This window comes from Diadema antillarum, unplaced genomic scaffold (genome assembly GCF_040938485.1).
Source record: "Diadema antillarum isolate AM-2024a unplaced genomic scaffold, OU_Dant_1.0 seq00000310_RagTag, whole genome shotgun sequence".
NCBI lineage: Eukaryota > Metazoa > Echinodermata > Echinoidea > Diadematoida > Diadematidae > Diadema > Diadema antillarum.
Window position 1 is genome coordinate 473,393 of NW_027271331.1, and position 21,041 is coordinate 494,433.

Here is a 21,041-nt window from a genome sequence, read left to right on the forward strand (position 1 = left end):
TCACACTTGTTTGTAGCCTGCTTCATGAAAAAGGATTTAAATGAGCAAGGCTCCTCGCCCTAATAAAGCCTATACTAAGTGTAGACACAAACTTCACAGGTATCCAGCATTGAGACTACATTAGGTAGCACTTTTTATTTGCTCATCCAAGGACAGGTGATAATGTTTTCAAGCTTGTTTATAAGGTGCACCCCTGCTAATGTTTTTTCCCTGACCAAGAAATGAATTTCTACTTATACATGAGATTTTACGCTATGTGCAAAAGGACTACAAGGGGGCTACAGAAGAAGGCGTTGAATTAGAAGGTGGAAGAGTAGCTTGGGAAGGTTGGATTGAAAAAAGGAGTACATCCCAATTCGGGCGAGATGGCGAGAAGGGTGTATGAGCACTTGCCGTCAGAGTAAGATAAATCCAGTCACCCCCATTATGAGGGACAAAACCTGGATCATGAGCCACAGGGGTTTCTGTGTGGACCCATAAACTCACCTTTTCCTTTTGGCTCTCTGTAGGTCCTGCTTGGGCAGCGTCCTGATCGTGTCTCGCTTGACGGGGTGTTTCTCCAAGGCTTTCTTCTTCTTCCTGGGATGGAGATGTAACAGATACGAGGACATATATATATATATATATATATTGTAACCAATGGAGAATTGGTAGATTAGTGTATTAATAAGAAAACGGGTGAAAATTTGTCAAATATAGAAAGTTTCGTGGTCGAATATATAATCGATCGATTGTTTTAGCAATCGATCATGAATCAATCAGTTTCAGGGAAACTAACGATTATGGATTGCTTTGTTAAAAATTTTAGAGGGGTAATAATTGTTGGAGATGCGATTATGTTCAGTAATAATCTTTCATACAGTTATTGCTTCGTTATCTAATCATTTCCGTATGATGCGGAGGGTTAATAAGCGTTAGTATTTGAGGAAAAGGTCAGTAAGTAAAATGCGTAACTGTTTCGGAAATATAGCGGTCAGAGAATAATAAGAGGTCGAATATGTATCGAAACAGCTGGGTGGGCCTGGATACAGGCCAAAGTGTGGATGATTAGTGTTGTTGAGTGTTAATAAAGCGTTGATTGAAGTGGACACTACTGCCTGGACCGTTTCCTTTGAAGTCTGCTGCAGTATAACATAAGTATTGGTGAGTAGTGCAATGCAATTACGGTGCTGCTTGAATAGTATGCGAGTGAACTAGTGGTATCTGATATTGGTATCTGCGTTGGATGAGCTGCACTGGTACTGGTATCTTCGTTGGATGAATTGTAACTGGTAGTATTTTGGTAGTAAGCGAGTAATTGGAATAGATTGGTAGTAACCCAGCAATTTGGTAGGTTTAAACGCCGTTCTCCACGCCTGGTTGTATATTTCCACCAAACGGACCCCAGCCTAGCTCGGACCATCCTGACCCTTCTCCAGCTAGTTGCCGGGGCCGGGTGGCACACAGCGTATACAAACATATACACTAGCGGAGGAGAGAAGGCTACACGTGGTGTCAGGAGTGGGATTGGCAGTAGACAGGGCAGCGCAACATGCATCACTCAGCAAGAACGGAAAGAGCGGAAATTTGGTGGCAGCTAGAACAGGAGCTGGCAGACGTCGAAGCGATGATGACAGATCTTCGTGCAGCACTCGGAAGAACTCCAGCTCCGTCGCAGGGACCCGCTACCACCAGCCACCCCAGCTCAGGGATGATGAGTTCAGGAAGGGCAGGAATTAGCAGCAGCACACCACTAGACCAGGATGGCTTCACCACAGCACCGAATGCTGCAGCAGAGTCATCCGGAAGTAAAGCTCCTCCTGCTAGTTTTGCAAGGCGACCTGGTGGAAGCGTTGAGATTCCTCATTCGTTCCCCAGTAGTTTTGCAACACCTGAAAGCGGACCAGTCAACAATGGATACAGCAGGTATCGCAAACAACCAGTTACAGCGCAACGGCTTGGTGTCGGCATGATGACTGGAAGTCAGCAATGGCAGAGTGGTCCTACATGTGAAGGTAGGATGGCAGGCGGCCCCAGCAGGATCCAGCAGACCAGTTGGGAGACATCAGCAACGGGCAACCAGCCAGCACCAGTAAATGAAGTTCTGGTAGGTGGTGGAGGTATTTCATCAGCAGCACCATCAGCAACGGGTACACCATGGCGAAGACCAGAACTGTGGGACGTAGGCAGTTATCAGCGCAGATATAGAGGTGGAGATAAGCTGCGAATGACTCCCGATAGATTCGACGGCAGGGGGCCGATTCTTGACTATTTGAGTCATTTTGAGGCCTGCGCAGGGGTGAACGGATGGTCCGAAGATGAAGCACTGCAGTATTTGGCTGCCAGCATGCGAGGCCCAGCTGTAAAGGTCCTTGTTCAACAGACAGGAAGGAGGTTAACGTACAGCGAGCTGGTAAATAGGCTTAAGCAACGGTTTGGCCCAGCAGGCAAATCCGAGGTCTTCTTGGCTGAGCTGCGGACCAGGAGGAGGAAAATCAAAGGAGACTCTGCAGGAGTTGGGACAGGGTATTCGGGAGCTGACTGCATTAGCCTACCAAGAATTTGACGAGGCGGGGCAAGATCGCTTAGCAAGAGGCCACTTCATGGACGCGGTCGTAAGACCAGAGATACGAGAAGGTCTTTTCTGCGCCCAGCCCCGCACACTTGATGAGGCGATCGCAGCAGCACTGAGTACAGAGGCTTTCCTGAGGATGGAGACGGAGAGAAGCGATGGCCGGTCGCAGCGGTATAGCAGAGCACTGGCAACTGATGATGTCGAGCAGAAGAGCCCTGCAACCAAGGAGAAAGACGGCGCTATGAGGCGAATGACGAAAGCAGTGGAAGAGCTGATTTCCAGAGTGGAATCTTCTCCACCAACACGATCGAGAACCAACGCGACATCACAATTTGCAAGGGTACCAGCATCATCACTGCCTGGGGACCAGAGCAACAATTGTTTCAACTGCGGCCAAGCTGGCCATTGGAAACGAGATTGCCCACGTTTAGTGAAGCAACCATTTAGAAGTATGCCAGCAAGCATCAATGCAGACAGAAGGAGGTGCTACCACTGCAATCAAGTTGGCCATGGTTGGAGGCACTGCCCCCACGCATCAAATATCGAGCAGATACCAGCGCGCAGTCAGCCAGAGTGGGGACCAGCTCCACTTCGTAGAGATGTTGGTGGCGTGCAACAAAGGACAACAGAACAACCACAGCGAGCACCCCAGGCTGAACAAGCAGAGTAAGCACAGCCAGTTGGCAATAGCAGATATCAAGGTCTTCATGTTGAGTCTAAGATCAATGGTCAGCCCATCACATTCCTAATCGATACCGGTTCATCGCAGACGTATGTGTCCAATGCGATCTTCAGCAAGATTGAAGATGCAAGGAAGCCGGTATTGCAGCGAGCAACTCGTACAGTGCACCAAGCAGACGGTTCTCCACTCGAGACCAGTGGTAAAACACTGGCTAGATCCAGATGGGACATTTGCTGTTTGTGTTTGAGGTGACGGTGGCCAATCTTCACAATGAGGGTATCATCGGGTTGGACTTCTTGATGCAAACACAGTCGGTGCTGGATTGCCGCAAACTGGAGCTGCAGCTGCCATGGGAGACGATCCAATGCCGAGATCATCGGGGTCAACCTTTCTGCTGCAGAATCATAGCAAGCGAGACCAGTTCAGTACCTCCAGGGCACGAGGCAATATTGAAAGGCATGGTGGCAGGTGGAAAGCCACAACCAATCGCAGGAGCTGGCCTGTTGGAAGCTCCTTTCAACCAGGCTGAGACCCTCAGTAAGGGCTTGCTGATAGCAAGGGCTGTCGTTGAGGCGGATGCTGAGGTACTCCCTATCAGAGTTTACAACCCCACAAAGGAAGAGAGAGTGGTGAAGCAGGGCACTATGGTGGCCTGTCTGACTCAGCTCCAAAACGCTGAACAGGTCGAGGTAATTCCACGTGACGTGAACGGTGGTGATGGCATGCCATCACAAGTGGTAGAGCTGTACGAGCGAAGCATTGAAGAGGTCCCAGAGCAGTACCACACGCAGGTAGCAGAGCTGCTGCAAGATTTTGCAGATGTCTTCTCACATGGACCAACAGATCTGGGCAGAACTGACCTAGTCCAGCACAGCATTGATACTGGTGATGCGAGACCAGTGCGACAAGCACCAAGACGATATCCAGCGGAGCAGAGGGCGGAGATTGATAGACAGATAGATCAGCTACTATCTCAGGGGCTGATTGAGCAAGTAAGCAGTCCTTGGTCTTCCAACGTGGTCTTGGTCACAAAGAAGGATGGGAGCAAGAGGATGTGCATAGACTACCGCCAACTGAATGTTGCAACACTGAAAGACGCTTATCCGCTGCCCAGAATAGATGACACGCTGGATGCACTCAGCAGGGCAAAGTGGTTCTCAACCCTCGATCTTGCCAGTGGGTATTGGCAAGTGCAGCTTGACGAGCAGGCTAAGCAGAAATCAGCCTTCATCGCTAATGGCGGGTTGTATGCCTGGCGCGTTATGCCCTTTGGGCTATGTAATGCGCCAGCCACCTTCGAGCGTCTGATGGATAGAGTGATGGCAGGCCTTACCTGGGAAATGTTCCTTGTTTACTTGGACGACGTGATTGTCTTTGGCAAGACAGTGGAAGATGAGTTGTCACGACTTCGAGTGGTTTTCCAGCGACTCCGTGAGGCCAGCTTGAAGCTTAAGCCGTCGAAGTGCTCGCTATTTCACACCAGCGTTAGGTACCTGGGGCATATCGTGTCGAAGGATGGAGTGACAACAGATCCAGACAAGACATCCGCCATTCAACAATAGCCAACACCAAGGACCACCAAGGAAGTGAGGAGCTTTGTGGGGCTGGTATCGTACTACCGCAGGTTTGTTGCTGGCTTTGCCTCCATCGCCAAACCGCTCCACCAGCTAATGGAGAAAAATCACAAGTTCCTCTGGATGAAAGAATGCCAAGAGGCATTCGATGAGCTGAAGGGGAGATTATCATCGCCTCCTATCCACGCCCAGATGGCAGTTATATCCTCGATACTGATGCCAGCGACATTGGTGTTGGGGCCGTGCTCTCCCAAGTCCAAGATGGTGCTGAGAGGGTGGTGGCATATGCAAGCCGCACACTGCAGAGAGCGGAGAGAAATTACTGCGTGACGAGGAAGGAGCTCCTAGCAGTGGTGGTCTCTCTGAAGCAGTTTCGTCAGTACCTATACGGCCGTCATGTGGTGATACGGACAGATCATGGCTCGCTGCAATGGCTTGTCAGATTCAAGGACCCCAGGGGTCAGCTGGCAAGGTGGTTGGAGTTGATCTCGGAATATGATTTTGAGATCCGCCATAGGCAGGGGCGAAGTCATGGCAATGCAGACGGGTTGTTACGCTGACCGTGTAGACAATGCGGTTGTGATGAGGAGATACCAGCAGACCAAGCCAGGGTACTGGTAGAGCAAGAAGCAGATGAGGCTCCCGATATCGGCAGTTTACGGGAACAAGACGAGGACATCAATCCGGTTCGTGCCGCTAAACTGGCAGCTGAGCGACCGTCTGATGAAAAAGCAGCATCATGGTCTGCCAAGGCAAGACAGCTCTTGGATCACTGGAAAGCGCTGGAGGTTAGCAGCGGGGTCCTTGTCCGTCGCTGGGAGGCAGCAGATGGTAGCACTGTGAGGAGGCAGATTATCCTACCAAGAGTCCTTGTGAGAGATGTGATTTGGGCGGTTCACGCTTCTATGACTGTTGGCCATTTTGGTATGGGCAAGTCACTAGCTCGTGCTCGGCTATGATACTACTGGATTGGGATGGCAGCAGATTTCCGGTCTGCTCTGCGTGAATGTGACATCTGTGCAAGGAGAAAAGGTGTTGGTAGAACACCGCGTGCTCCACTGCAGCAGAGAATCAGCGGCTTCCCAATGGAAAGAGTGGCACTTGACATTCTGGGTCCGTTCCCGAGAACGAAACAAGGAAACAAGTACGTCCTCGTACTAGGGGACTACTTTACAAAATGGATGGAAGCTTATCCCATCAAAGACGAGCGTGCTGAAACCATTGCAGAAAAACTGGTGGAAGAGTTCGTCTGCAGGTTCGGGGTGCCAAGGTTCGTCCATTCGGACCAAGGCCGAAACTTCGTCTCCGAAGTCTTTAGTGAGGTGTGTAAGCTGCTTGGGGCGACCAAGACGAAAACCACAGCCTACAACCCCAAATCGGATGGCCTCATCGAGAGATACAACCGCACCCTGATAGACACCGTTGCAGCTCTTCTGGATATGAACAGCGGAGAGAAGGACTGGGACCAGCTGATTCCATTCGCTACAAGTGCTTACAGAAGCTGCCCTCCAGATTCAACGGGGGAGATCCCCAACATGTTAATGTTGGGGAGAGAGGTGCTGATGCCAGGCGACGTCGCTGAACCAGATGATGCTGACCACCAGGAGGAGGTCTGCACAGATTATGCAGAGGGTCTGCATACAAGGATGAGACGAGCACATCAGCGTGCACGAGCTAGATTGGGGCTGGCCTGCAGAAAACAGAAGCGGTTTTACGATCAGAGGGCCCATGTCGCAGCATACAATGTTGGGCAGTATGCGTGGCTCCGGAAAAAGATGCGGAAGAAGGGCTGCAGTCCCAAGTTGCAGACGAAATGGTTGGGGCCATACTTGATCGTCACGAGACTATCAGATGTTACGCTACGGCTGCAGCTTTCACCAAGGACCAGGCCGCTGGTGGTTCATGTGGACCGCCTGAAACCATATACAGGGGTGCAGAGGCCAACGTGGGAGTTCAGACCGAAACAAGTAGAGGAGGCTGTACCAGAACCGGCTACAGATGACGAGGAGTCTAGTGGAGGTTCAGATGCCCACCCAAAACAAGTTGATGAGGCTGTATCAACAGAGCTGGCGTTGGAAGGTGATGAGCCTGGAAGAGATTCCAGCTATGAACCGCACCCATACCCGAGACGGAACAGACGTCCCCCCAGATACTTCTAGGCATGCACATATCGGCATGTCGAACTCTCACTGTTTGGGGACTGAAATCTCATGTTATTTCATTTTGGTATTCGCATTCATGCCAGGCATTTCCGACATGGCGAGGAACCAGAGGGGTGAACAGCGGTCCGCTGGGGGCAGCAATGTTGCTGAAAGTGAGCAAAGGACAGTTCTCGATGGGACTTGGCACGGACTGTTTATAAAAGCCACAGTAAATGGGGCACGAGTTGAAGCGTTGGTGGACACTGGCTCAACCCATTCCATCATAGCTCAGGAGAATTTACGGCACGATTGACTCGAGCAGTAAGCCACCGTTAAGCCCACTAGATGAGCCAATGATGATGGCCGACGGATCGTTATTGGCAATGGACGGGAAGGCAACAGTCGCTCTTCAGCTAGGACTTCTATCGTACACGGCAGATGTAATTGTGGCTGATATACGCCATGAAGGTATATTGGGCCTTGACTTCTTGCGTGGTAGCAGATCCGTCATAGACTGTTACCGACATAAACTCCATACGCCATGTGGGACTCACGAGTGTTACCCCTATCTAGTCCAGGACCCGGTATGGGCTAGGCCAGATACTGGTCGCGCAGATTGTTGGTGTTTCGGATTCTGCAAGTGATATCAGTGCCGGAACAGTGATTGTCGTTGTATGTGGAGTGACTGGATAAATTTAGCATACACGCCAGTGCCACATCGGACAATTTAATGATGCCTTTTTTTGTGTGTGTGTTTTGTTATCATTATTTTTAAGACCATACTACCAGAGAGGTATCCTTTTTGTTATCATATTGGGATTAACAGTGCAGACTGTGGATTTTTATACTAGTTGCGGAGTAATCGCACAGAATTATGTTTTGTCTCTCTTTCAAGAAGAAATAGGACCAAAGTGGTAGAGACCGTGTTCTATTTAAGGAGAGTTTAGCAGTAATCTTGGATGATGTATGTTTGATTAGGCTGGTATCATTTACTTGATTTGCTAGGATGAAAATCAAACAGTAAGGGCCCATTAAAACGGGAAGTGCCATGTTTTGCTCATTCAGCACAATGTGTTAGCAGACAGATTACAGCATGTTCATGTTCATGTTTATAGGACGTGAGACCCGGTAGGATTTTGTGATTTGAGCAGTACTCATGAGGTTTCCATTTATGCGGAAGTTAGAACGTAGGGATGTTTGGTATAAAACATGTGGTTGGCTGTTTGAGGAAAATGCTATCAAGACGTTGAGATAGTAGCAAGATTTTTTTTATCGAGTGTTGCATTTTGTTGTATTTTATACTTACCAGTTCAAGTTGTCGAGTTGTTATTTGTCAGCTCGGGGACCGAGCTTAGCGAGGGAGGGGTGTCGTGTAACCAATGGAGAATTGGTAGATTAGTGTATTATAAGAAAACGGGTGAAAATTTGTCAAATATAGAAAGTTTCGTGGTCGAATATATAATCGATCGATTGTTTTAGCAATCGATCATGAATCAATCAGTTTCAGGGAAACTAACGATTATGGATTGTTTTGAAAGAAATTTTAGAGGGGTAATAATTGTTGGAGATGCGATTATGTTCAGTAATAATCTTTCATACAGTTATTGCTTCATTATCTAATCATTTCCGTATGATGAGGAGGGTTAATAAGCGTTAGTATTTGAGGAAAAGGTCTGTAAGTAAAATGCGTAACTGTTTTGGAAATATAGCGGTCAGAGAATAATAAGAGGTCGAATATGTATCGAAACAGCTGGGTGGGCCTGGATACAGGCCAAAGTGTGGATGATTAGTGTTGTTGAGTGTTAATAAAGCGTTGATTGAAGTGGACACTACTGCCTGGACCGTTTCCTTTGAAGTCTGCTGCAGTATAACATAAGTATCGGTGAGTAGTGCAATGCAATTATGGTGCTGCTTGAATAGTATGCGAGTGAACTGGTGGTATCTGATATTGGTATCTGCGTTGGATGAGCTGCACTGGTACTGGTATCTTCTTTGGATGAATTGTAACTGGTAGTATTTTGGTAGTAAGCGAGTAATTGGAATAGATTGGTAGTAACCCAGCAATTTGGTAGGTTTAAACGCCGTTCTCCACGCCTGGTTGTATATTTCAACCAAACAGACCCCAGCCTAGCTCGGACCATCCTGACCCTTCTCCAGCTAGTTACCGGGGCCGGGTGGCACACAGCGTATACAAACATATACACTAGCGGAGGAGAGAAGGCTACAATATTTAACTCTCACTACCAAGACTGATTTTTCACCATACACCACAACCATACAAGTAAGAGCATGCTTATATAAGTTTACCTACCATGAAATTGTCATGTGATAGATTTTCTTTGCAGCTAGACACATAAAAATATCAATCCTGAATACATATGATACGTTCTTTGTAATTTGTTTGTTTTCTTTTTCGTGTGTGTGTAGTTTGTTTGTCAGGTTTTTGTTGTACTTGCCTATCTTTATTTCTGTAATTGCATACCCGGCATCTATCAATTTGTTGGTGGGTTGGTTTACATATTTGTTGTGTTGGCTGGATTGTTTGATTGTTTGTATGTATCGTATTTATGTATGTATGTATGTACATGTACGTATGTTTTTACATATAATGTTTGTTTGTCTGCTTGTTTGTTCTCTCCTCCCTAAATCTCAATCTCTGCGTGGAAGAAGATATAAACAGACTTACTTTGACAGCCTCCTGATCTGCAGCATGTAGTCAGGCACTGGACAACCAGCATTCCGCATCACGTTGGCAATACTGTGAGAAGATGACAAAAACAGAAGTACCGTTATGCAAAATGCCAATGTCTATAGCTAGCATTCAACAGATTTCCTCCACATAAAACATGAAATCAACTTTACATTCAAGCTAACAATCATAAAGTGAGTGAACCAAACATATCTAAAATTGAAGGTTTCACAGTTATAAAATGTACGAAGTAAAATCTATGATTTGCAAGTTCCGCTCTAAAACTTGGCTAAGATTGTTTGGTTCTCATGAAGAAGTTTCTGAACATTGTTTCTCTCACCCTCACTATAACTTTCACTCTCTCTCTTTGCCCCCCCCCCCCCCCCCTTGGACTGGTCTTTCCTTGCATCCCCCACCTTCTTAAGTGAACTGTGTCATCTTCCGTGAAGAAGGTGACCGCCCTCCCGGCCCGGCCAGCCCTTCCCGTCCTCCCGATGCGGTGGATGTAGCTGATCGCCGAGGTGGGGAAGTCGTAGTTGATGACGAGGTTGACGCCCTTGAAGTCGATGCCCCTGCCCATCAGCTCCGTGGCGATGAGTACCCAGATCTTGCCGGAGCGGAAACCCTTCACGATGTTGTCTCTCTTTATGTATGTCACAGGGATGAAACATATCATTTGTGTTTACAAGGAAGAGACTCACAGACTCACATCACATATATCTTAGTTGTCATAAAATACCCTGAATGATTTGAAGGGTCGGATTTTGAAATGCAATGTGTTTGATATTAGTTTGCTAATAACAACACTAAAGTGAGGGAAGACGTGCTCACATATGGCTTGAGGTAATTACAGTGTGCATATCTATCTGGATCTACATGTTTTAAACAATGTACATGGCTACCTGCCGGGTCTATTCATACATACATACCTGTATACATTTTAAATACAAAAATGCAAGCATACCCTACTTAAAATTTGTTGGCGCCACATTATGGTATGGTACCTTCGAAAATTTGAGCAAATTTAGAGTTTAAGCAAAGAGATCAAACAAGCAAAATAAAACCTTGGATAAGCTGGTAATCACCAAGCACGTTCTAAAAAGAGTTTGAAGTCACCGTTTTCCAAGACAGAAAAAATCCTCAAAGTTCATTGAGCCATGCATCAGCCTCATTACCTGCGTCTGCGTCTTGTCAGCGTGAATGACATCAACGTTGTACCCGTCGTAGATGAGTTCCTGGAACAACTCCTTGGCTCGCTCCTTGGACTGCACAAAGACCAGGACTGGAGGAGTGAAGCCCTGTTCCACCAAAGAAATATGAATCAATGTTGACTGATCAGTGATCCATTTATTTATTAATTTTTAATCATTCTTTTGGTGAATAAAGGGCTATAAATTGAAAAGTCCATCATGTGCCTTGCAGGAGAGTATTCTAATTTATGCAATATTACTGTGAATATTATTATCACTTATTACTTTAATCACTAACAGCACAAGCATCATAAATCAATCAAAATTTGAAATCAAAATAAAGAATTATCTTCAATCTAGTCACCTGGATTGGCAAAATCTGTTTTAATTCAATGCTTGAGGAGGAAACTAAAGCAGGCAAGGAACTACCAGTTAGTGAGTAGGATTGCATTACAGCGAATGACGCTTCCTTCTTTATTCTTCCCCCCGCACACTTTGTTCCTTGCAATTCATGATAATGAGAAATATATTTGTCATGTTTTTAACAACAACTGCAGTTGTTATGGCAACCACTTCAACATTTTGACAGTACCTGCATTTTTCACTGTAGGTGATATCTGTTTATAGCTTTCTGACAAGGGATCATGATCATTATATTGCTACAACCATGCTTTCTCACCTTACTGAAAATGTCTCTGACTGCCAATAGCTTGCCATATTCTCCACCGACAAATGTCAGTTCTTGATCTATCTGCTCATTGGCAGTGTTCCTTCACAGTTGTAGGGAAACATAAAAAAGAAAAAAAAATCATTAAGATACTTTTTCATTTCATGCTACACAAACGGGATCTGCTTAGAAGTTGTAATTTCTCCAAATCTTATCCTCAAACATAATTTCTATGAAACAACAGATTCACTTCATGGTTATAATACAAACAGGATAACGTTCTCTGGAAGTTATAGCATGTACAACGTACATGATGAAATATAATGGCATGAGACATCCTACATAATATAATTCTGTCGAGAATGAGAGTTAGTTTACATATCAAACATTTGCGTTCAAGGAAATGATTAGAAATTGATAGGAAAAACAAAATGAAAGCAACGAGTGTGGATGGATGTGGCATGGAGGAGACATAGAAGGAAATAATATGAGTTTAAAAAAGAGAAAGTGACATGACACCATCACATAATGAAACTTACAGTATCACCTGAAGCCATCCTTTAAAAAGGGAATCCAACCCCAAAATTAATCAACTTCAAAAGCAAGAGAAAAATATTCCTAACAGAAAAATGACAAAAAATCGGATAAGAAATAAGGAAGATATGACATTTTGAAATTTCATATTTTTTCGGAAAATATTTCTTGACCAGTCCTTATGAATATTCAAATGAGCAAGTTGACAATGTCATGCTTTAGTAATTTCTTATTCATTTCATATACACAAATGACAAAAATCTCATATTTCAGCTGTATAAATATAAAACTTGCCTTAAAACCATCCAAAATAAATAAACAAACATTTACTCTGATATATCTTGGTATGAGAACATGCTTTTACTTGTATTAGCTAAAAATACATTTTTTTTTCTGAATTTCATATATCAACATACATGAAAAATTGTGAGGGTATGACGTACATCATCAACTCTCTTATTCGAATATTCATAAGGACTGGTCATTTTTGACATTTTTGTATTGTTCTGTATGGAATATTTTTCTCTTTCTTTTGAAGTTTATTTAATTTTGGGGTTGATTCCTCTTTAACACAATGCAGAGGATGTTTGAGCTCACCTTGCCCCGACGCTGACTGTGACCACATTATCCAGGTTCAGCCTGCACCACTGCTCCACGTCGTAGGCGAACGTCGCACTGAACATGGCGCGGCGAACATGCGATGAGTCGCAGGCCTGGTAGATGGTTCCCAGCTGGTCCCTGAATCCAGACTTGCCTTCCTCAAACAGTTTATCTGACTCATCTACAATCAACCACTCAACACTGCAAGAGCAATGAAAAAAAAATGACATTCATAACTGAGGTACTGTGTTTCTGTGTTATCATTTGATATTCAAATACACTCTTATCTAGTAAATTTCTTTCATTTGCTACTTCTACAGAAAAAAATTACAATAGCACATGTCAAAATATTCAAACCATCTGCACCTAATTCTTCCCTATACAAGTGTACATTGGTTGTGTTCTTTTCCTCGAGTCACAATTTGTCCATTTATTGTTGGTCTGAACAACAGGCAACATTAGTAATGATGTATATTTTGATATTTAATGAAATTTCACTGCCAGCCATTCTGCCATAAAAATATCCTCAGCATTATACTAGAACACTGCACAATCATTTGTGTAATTGTTATATATCAGTGCTTCTGACTCAGATTGTTATTTTGTGATGATATATGTGAAAAAAAAAACATTCAACAAAATATAAAATATGTACTAGACATTATCACTCACTTGCTCAAGTTGATAGCAGGAGGATCTTGCTGTAGCAAATAAACAAGTCTGTTTGGAGTTGTCACAAGAATATCTGCAAGATTGACACAAGATAAGGAGGTAGTGGATTGAAATAAAGAGCAATGTTTGCAGAGCATCAGGTCTCTGAAATATTATTCAAGTCATCCAAATGTCAATGAATGAATAACATTCCAATTACATTATTACTTTAGAATAATATACGTGTATAGTTACATTATTACCTCAATGCACAGATGAAACAGTGGATACACAATAACATATACAGGGCTCAACACTAACTTTTTCGTCTAGTGGCCCATTCGGGCCGCTAAAATCTTTTAATATGCAATTGTGGTGGCCGGAAAAAGATATGTAATGGCCTGAAGTAAGAGCAAAATAACAATCCATTTTAGATTTTATTTGCTAGAATGGACAACGAAAAGATAGATTTGGTGGCCCAAAAGATAAATTTGGTGGCCAAATACAAAGTTTTAGTGGCCCCGGGCCACTGCTAATGTCTAGCCTTGACATATGAGATGTGGATGAGACATCTAAAGCTCATAGTATTCAAGCTATTTGGGGACTTGATTTTCAAATACAGCCACTGAGAACAACTTACCAAATTTCTGGGCGGTCCGAGGGCCAAATTTCTGCACTGCTTTCGCCCCGTGCTCGATGGTGTGAATTCTCAGTCCACTGCCCTCAGACAGTCTCATCAGCTCACGGTACGTCTGCTGGGCGAGCTCTCGTGTCGGCGACACAATTACCGCACGGAAGCCTTTCTTCTTTGGTCCCTGCACAATAAGATACCAAGTCACTGGATCACTACATTTACTTGCAAACATCTACTCCTCTCACTACTAACTTGCCATTCTAAGTACAGTGATGTCAGTTTATTACATGAAAGTGGATGTCCAGAAAGAGAACATCTTTTTTGAAGCACAATGTACTAATTATTTGGAAATAGAAAGTGAATAAAGAGTGAGTTCAAAATTAACTTGCTGTTTCTGTCTTAATACAAGAAAAAAAATGTTGCCTGCAATTTCATATACCGGTAAATATAATACTGCTGAGGTCTTGTTTTTAATACAGTAGCAGAATCTATCAGTATCAGGTGGCCTTCTACTCTCAAGTCATTCATATTGAAAATCAACATCTATCTTCTGTTCATTAGGAGTTTCATCACTACTGAACAAAGAGTTTGAATTTGTGACATGTCTAACCTTCAAGTGATGCATGACAGGGAGCAAGAATGCAGCTGTTTTGCCCGATCCCGTCGGTGCACAGGCAAGGAGCTCACGGCGCTGGAATCAGGAAGAAATACGATACGATACAATATGTCAATAATTTTGTACCACTGACAACATCCCTCAACAACTGAATGACTGATTTGATATTGCTGATGAATTAAAATTCATTTTCTTGTCGAAAAAGACAAGTCTCATGGCTTTAATGCCATATCTCTTGAGATGGAAGAGTTGCACAATGGTCTATTGCACAGCACACAAGGGGGTAACATTCTCTTCTCATCACCCAATGTAAAGGTCTACTGGCAAATCATCATAGCATACATTTCTACAGTTTCTTTGTTGAAACTTCAAATTCCAAGGGTGTCTTAAAATTTGTAACAGTTGGGCTTTCAAAAAGCATGTTATTAAGTTGTTTTTAATTTACCTACAGTGTTGAAATGCCATATCTCCTACAGCTCCTGCACAGTATCTAGACTTTAAAGCCAATTTTCTTGACCTCTAGCTTGTCAAGTAGCCAACTTTCTCCCCATTTCTGTGGAATGTTTTTGAAGAAAAAGTGGAACAAAGACATTTCATTCCACAACCTAATAGCAAAGAGAATTTAAAAATGCTGCCATGCATGATTGCTACATTGTAGTTGTGACAGTTGTGATAGTCTCGGAAGATAGCATACATGCATCATGACTGGTACAGCCTGCATCTGAACAGGTGTCGGGCTTTCATATCCCGCGCGGGTGATGTTGCTGATGACGTAAGGGTCAAGCTGATATTCACTGCTAAGTTCTTCAAAGCTCTCCACGGGATCTGGAATGTCCTCACCCTGAACGTAGATCCTGTTCCTCTTCCGAGTGGACCTGACCTTTAGCACGGACCAATGGAAGACAGGGAGCAGGAAGAGATTATGTAACAGTTCTCACATATCAGAACGGCACACATGGGGAGATACAAGTGCGATATATAAACATATGAAATCTCTGTTGTTTGGTAGTGGTGCACTTATAAACTGTTTTCATGAAGTTTTCATTTTCACAAATTTTGCGAGTCAGGGGCTATTGCCTAATATTAAAACACACGAAAATGTTAACTCTGATCCTTACATGAATGTGACTTCAACGGATACATTTCTCCGTTCAGTGCTGTACTCCACAATCTCAAATTTAATCACGCGCAAAATTGTCAGAAGTCCTGATTTGCAAAAAGTTACACTCCCTAAATATATGGTGCATACAGTACCTAAATCTTACACATAGTATACAAATATCGACTGCTGCAGAGGGAGATGGTAAAACTATTTGCACCGAGGTGATGTCTCAACAGTGCTATGCCCCGAGACGAAGTCGAGGGACATGGCACTGTTGAGACATCACCGAGGTCAAATAGTTTTACCATGGCCCGAAAGAAAGCAGTCGATATTTGTTTTATATCCCTCTCGAGCATTATACTAGAGTAATGACGGTTCCCTTTTGGAAAAGTGTGCAGGTTTCGTGAACGATAAATCTAACGTTAGGCTGTAGCAGTGCAGCAGCAGTGCGTGCAGCGCGTAGCGAACGACACCGCTGCGCTGTGGTTGATTCCTACACACGAGCTACACTACAGCGTGCAAAACTCCGAAAGATCAAGGTCCAGGACTACGTTAGAAGTAGGCCTAAAGCGGCTTCGTTACCCAGATCATCTTCAAAATCGGTTTTATTTTATTCCTAATTCGTACCTGATATGGTGTCCTCTTGCGATCATTCTTCCGTTACTGGAAGCAGTCACTTTGTCAATTGAGCTGAATGCATTGATCACGTATCACACGTCCACACGTTACACACCGACCGGCCACGCCATCGCACCACACAGATTTCTGTAATGCTGTCGCACATCACACCGCGCGCTCTCTTATAGCGCTAGCTAGCTAGCTACAAGCCACAGGACTGTCGCTCAAAAGCAAATCGCTACTACGCGCACTGCGTACATTCTTAAGTGAGAAATGTAGATATCGATCACACGATCACGATGGGTGCAAATCGTGGATTCCCAAAAGTACTACTAGTATATCACGCTGGCTAGTAACCAATTGCACCGCATCCAGCTGCTCGTAGCTAGCTAGTAAAACTACACCATGTTCGTGCTCTGTACAATCCTATGGCAAGAAGCTTTACATGAGGGATATAATATGCATCACCTGAATTCTCAGAGTTATATAGCAAAGTGAGTATTCTGTCAGTAAATTGCACTTTCAGAGAAAGGGCAATGTGGTATTTTGAAAGCAACTTAAAAATGAAACCAACAAGAAATGCAGAGCAACAAACATGCTTAGCACTTTGTGGTTATGTTAAATTTTCACCTTCACCTCAGGAGAAGCCAAAACTTGAGAGCAATTACCTGAAGCAACATAGAAGAAATCTGCCCGAGGCTTTTTGTCTTCATCAAATTAATTGTAAGCAAGTGTACCACATAATATATCTGCATATTTCAGTTGTTTTCAATTCATTTAAATCGCTAGATGAAAGTACTGTTCAGAGAATTTTTGCCATTTGATCTTCAAATGATTTCACACGATGGCAAAATCAATCCCCATTTGTGACAATGAGATATCAACAAATTCTCTGATAAAACAGGGCTAATTTGCTGTTGTTGCTTATGATTGTCCTTTAATTTGGGAACAATCCTATTTCTTTCAGTCATGTACACATAAACAAATTCAAGATACCTATTCACACACCCCCTCCCCTCCCCTAGAGTGCCAAAATATACCTTTTCAACTCTTCTTTGTTTCACTTTTTCTTCGGATAGCTTTTCCTCACCATCAGATGTTTCTGATATCTTCTCCTGAGCTTCTGAAAAATAACAATAGAAAAAGTACATTTTGATATAGATTAGCAAACAACACACTTACTCTCACACTAGCACATTCAAAAAGAAAACAAAACAAAAAATCCCACTCTGACTCCCCTTAAGAGGACAAAAAAATTCTCACACATATTACAGGTGTTGCACAACTAGTGGTCTTCTGTGACAAGTGGCCACTGCAGGTGTGTTAGTAGTTATGTCAAATTATCAAATATTATCACACCGGCAAAAGATATGAAAGAGTCATAAAAACACATGTGACTACCTCTTACAACTTATGAATAATCTTTGTTCCTGAAAGGTCTGGCTAACTCAAGATATATCTACACTGACAGAAAGCAAACTAATACAATGTTGCATCAGAGAGGTTTCAATTGCCATTTTTAAGCAGTGACATACTGAAAACTGTCCCGAGACATACATGTATAAAACAGCTGCTGGCCATTGGAGACAGGTGGCCCCTATACAGAGGGTGTGTACCACATTGTATTCTTGCAAAGGATCGATGAAGGGGGATAGAGGCCATAGAGACATACACCAGCCACTAAGAAAGGTTTGACTATAGCATCGACAGAATAAACTTTGCTTACTTTGTTTTTTCCTCTTCTTTTTGTCTCTATCTTGTTGGACATCATCAGCCTTCCTCTTCTCTCCATGAGGTTCCTCTGCTAACTTCTGGCTGGACTGCCCCTCTTTGTCCTGTCCAAAGATGTCCAATGCCTTGACGATATCCTGCTGGGGCAGTTGCTTGTTGCTTGCCCTGACCAACTGTTCATAAGAAAAAAAAGAGAGAAAAAACAAAAACAGGGCAATAATCAATATTGATTTAAAATGAAACTGACATCATAATGAAATTAGAAATATATAGCAAAATGTCAGAACACAAGTACAGCGTAGTACAGATTTTCATTGTTGGCACCTACACTAGGCTCTGCACATGCACACACATACATGTGATGTATACTGTGGATATCTAATAAAATAAACAGGTTTCAGCATATTTTGCTTCTTTAATTGGTTTCACTGATTTTGTTCTTTGGGTTTGACTGGTGCTTTCGTACAAACTAGAGTCTAATTACCTAGTATTTTTCTGAAGAATTCTTTCAAAAAGATTAATGTCATTGACTGTAGGCTATTCACTGAATATATACTGTGTATAGCTAATTCACTTTAGTCTTTAGGCCTGGTACATTGAAAACTGATACAATTGATGCGACTGATACTGCAGTGATACAGCTACATATGTACACTCAGCAAAAAAAGAAAGTAAACACTTTTCCAAGTTTATATTTCTCATAGAATATTTGGCTAAAAATTAATGTTTCATATATCATATGATAGGTAATTTAATTGGCTATCAACCCAGGAGGTCAATTAAAAGGGAAAATTAACACCTAAGGTTGTTTTCTCTTTCAAAGCACAAAAGTAAAAAATGCACAAATGAACAAGTTACCATTCATGCGTGAGTGCTCTTCCATGTAACAATAAGAACAATAGACAAAGTTAATATAATTAAAAAAAAACATGAATTAGGTTGCAAAAATAAATCTTTGATCTCTGAAATATCTTTGAAGCCCAAAAGATCAATAAAGGCTAAAAATGGAGGAAAATGATGAATCTTCTGTCAAATTTATATTCAAATGACATGAAAGAGGATGCAATATTAATAAAAAGTGGTACTGTCCAAATTTGAATTGATTTCTCAAATGAGGAAAATTATTTATAAGTAATTTTTTTTCATATTTGTTTCACTAATTCTTGAAATACTGATACATTAAAAATTGATACAACTGATGCAACTGATTCTACAGTGATACAACTACATATGTACACCTCTAAACTCAGCACAAAAAAAGAAGAAAGTAAACACTTTTCCAAGTTTACATTTCTCATAGAATGTTTGGCTAAAAATTAATGTATTATGTATCATATGAAAGGTAATTCAATTGGCTATCAACCAGAAGGTGATAAAGGGAAAATTAACAGCTTTGTTTTTCTCTTCCAAGGCACGAAAGTAAAAATTGCAAATTGAACAAGTTGTCGTTCATGCGTAAGTGCTCTTCCATGTACAGTAACAATAAGAACAATAGACAAAGTTAACACAACGAAAAAAAAATGAAAACATGAATTAGGTTGCAAAAAAAAACACCTTTGATCTCTATATCTTTGAAGACCAAAAGATCAGTACAGGCTAAAAATAGAGGAAAATGATGAATCTTCTGCCAAATTCAAATTCAAATGAAATGAAAGAGGATGCAATATTAATAAAAAGTGGTACCGGTACTGAAGAACTTGAATTGATTTCTCAAATGAGGAAAATTACAATATTTGCTTTTTTTTATTTGCTTCATTAATTCCTGAATTACGAAGTTAAAGAATGAAATAAAAATATTCTGTCCATTTAATCATCATTGTACCCTTTTATACTCCCTGTGTCATTTGAAGTTTGAGTTGACAGAAAATTCTTATTTTCTGCCTTTAGTTTCCCACTTTGATTTTGTTTCTGGTTATAAAGAGAAAAGGAGTACGTAAACTTATTTTTGCTGTTTAATTTATGTTTCTCATTGTGTTAAACTGGTCTTCTGTTATCACTGCACTGTTATCTTGAAGGGCATTTGCAAATAGAACATGTCAATTTTTGCAATTTTTACTTTACAGCCTTGGAGGACAAAAAAAGAATGCGTTCACTCATGCACAAACATCTCTTTTATATTGACGTAGTTTTACACTAGTACTAGGTTGAGAGCCAATCAAATTACCTTTACTAGTATGTTATATAATACCCGGTACATTGATTTTCATCAAAATCTTCAATGAAATAAACATTTATATGAACTTGAAAAAGTGTTTACTTTCTTTCTTTCTTTTTTGCTGAATGTACATAACAGTATGTACGCATGTAAAAAATACATCACACTTGTAAATTTACACTGACAAAATTTTTCTGAGCTGACCTGAGCGGAGATGAGTGAGCTTTCTAATTCTCTAGTAGATCTTAACTCTACATGTGTAGAAGATCTAGATGTCTATCATACAATTTGTTCTACCTTCTAGATCTACTAGGAGTCTGATACGTACGCATGCATTCGCAAACACCAACACCACAATCGCTAACTCAGACGCCGTGCGCAGACGGCATTCCATTCAATTGCTGTGCAGCGCGGCGTCAGAGCTGCGTAAAGCAACTTATAGACCTAGTTACACAATCACTAATACCTGGGACTATTATCGAGAGAGAACCAAATGCGAGTAGATTTATGGATAACAATAACACGCAACAGATAACCGTTATGCTACATTACATACACAGATGTATCATCCATATTGTGGGCAATCAAAACTCACGTGAAATTTCTCAGCATCATTTCTGAAGCGTTTCAAGTCGAATTTTGCTCCTGCTCCCAGCTGTCGAAATAAGCTCATGGCAGTCGCCATTTTAACCCATGTGTTCTCAGTCTGAATTACATTTCCCACCAGATATTAGTACACTCACTCCCAAAGCATACAAATACTAGTACGCAAATACTAGTAATACAATGGTTGATTTCAAGTTCAGTTTTAATCACCCATTAAATATGATCTAATGCAGGGCTCCACACTAACTTTTATTTTTGGTGGCCCGATCGGGCCACCAAAATCATTGATTTTTATTT

The 21,041-nt window shown here is 42.3% G+C and overlaps 1 protein-coding gene across 1 annotated transcript; it reads right to left on the reverse strand.

Moving 5' to 3' along the window:
• Positions 1 to 482: 482 nt before the first annotated feature.
• On the reverse strand, positions 483 to 20,823 carry LOC139730394 (probable ATP-dependent RNA helicase DDX52). The gene is made up of 13 exons (XM_071641258.1): positions 20,734 to 20,823; positions 17,979 to 18,156; positions 17,293 to 17,375; positions 15,227 to 15,412; positions 14,527 to 14,607; positions 13,923 to 14,097; positions 13,304 to 13,376; positions 12,629 to 12,832; positions 11,510 to 11,600; positions 10,816 to 10,938; positions 10,057 to 10,283; positions 9,638 to 9,709; positions 483 to 579 (listed from the first exon to the last, which is right to left on the reverse strand). The coding sequence occupies exons 1-13, from the start codon at positions 20,821 to 20,823 to the stop codon at positions 483 to 485; spliced, it is 1,680 nt and encodes a 559-aa protein (XP_071497359.1).
• Positions 20,824 to 21,041: the final 218 nt, after the last annotated feature.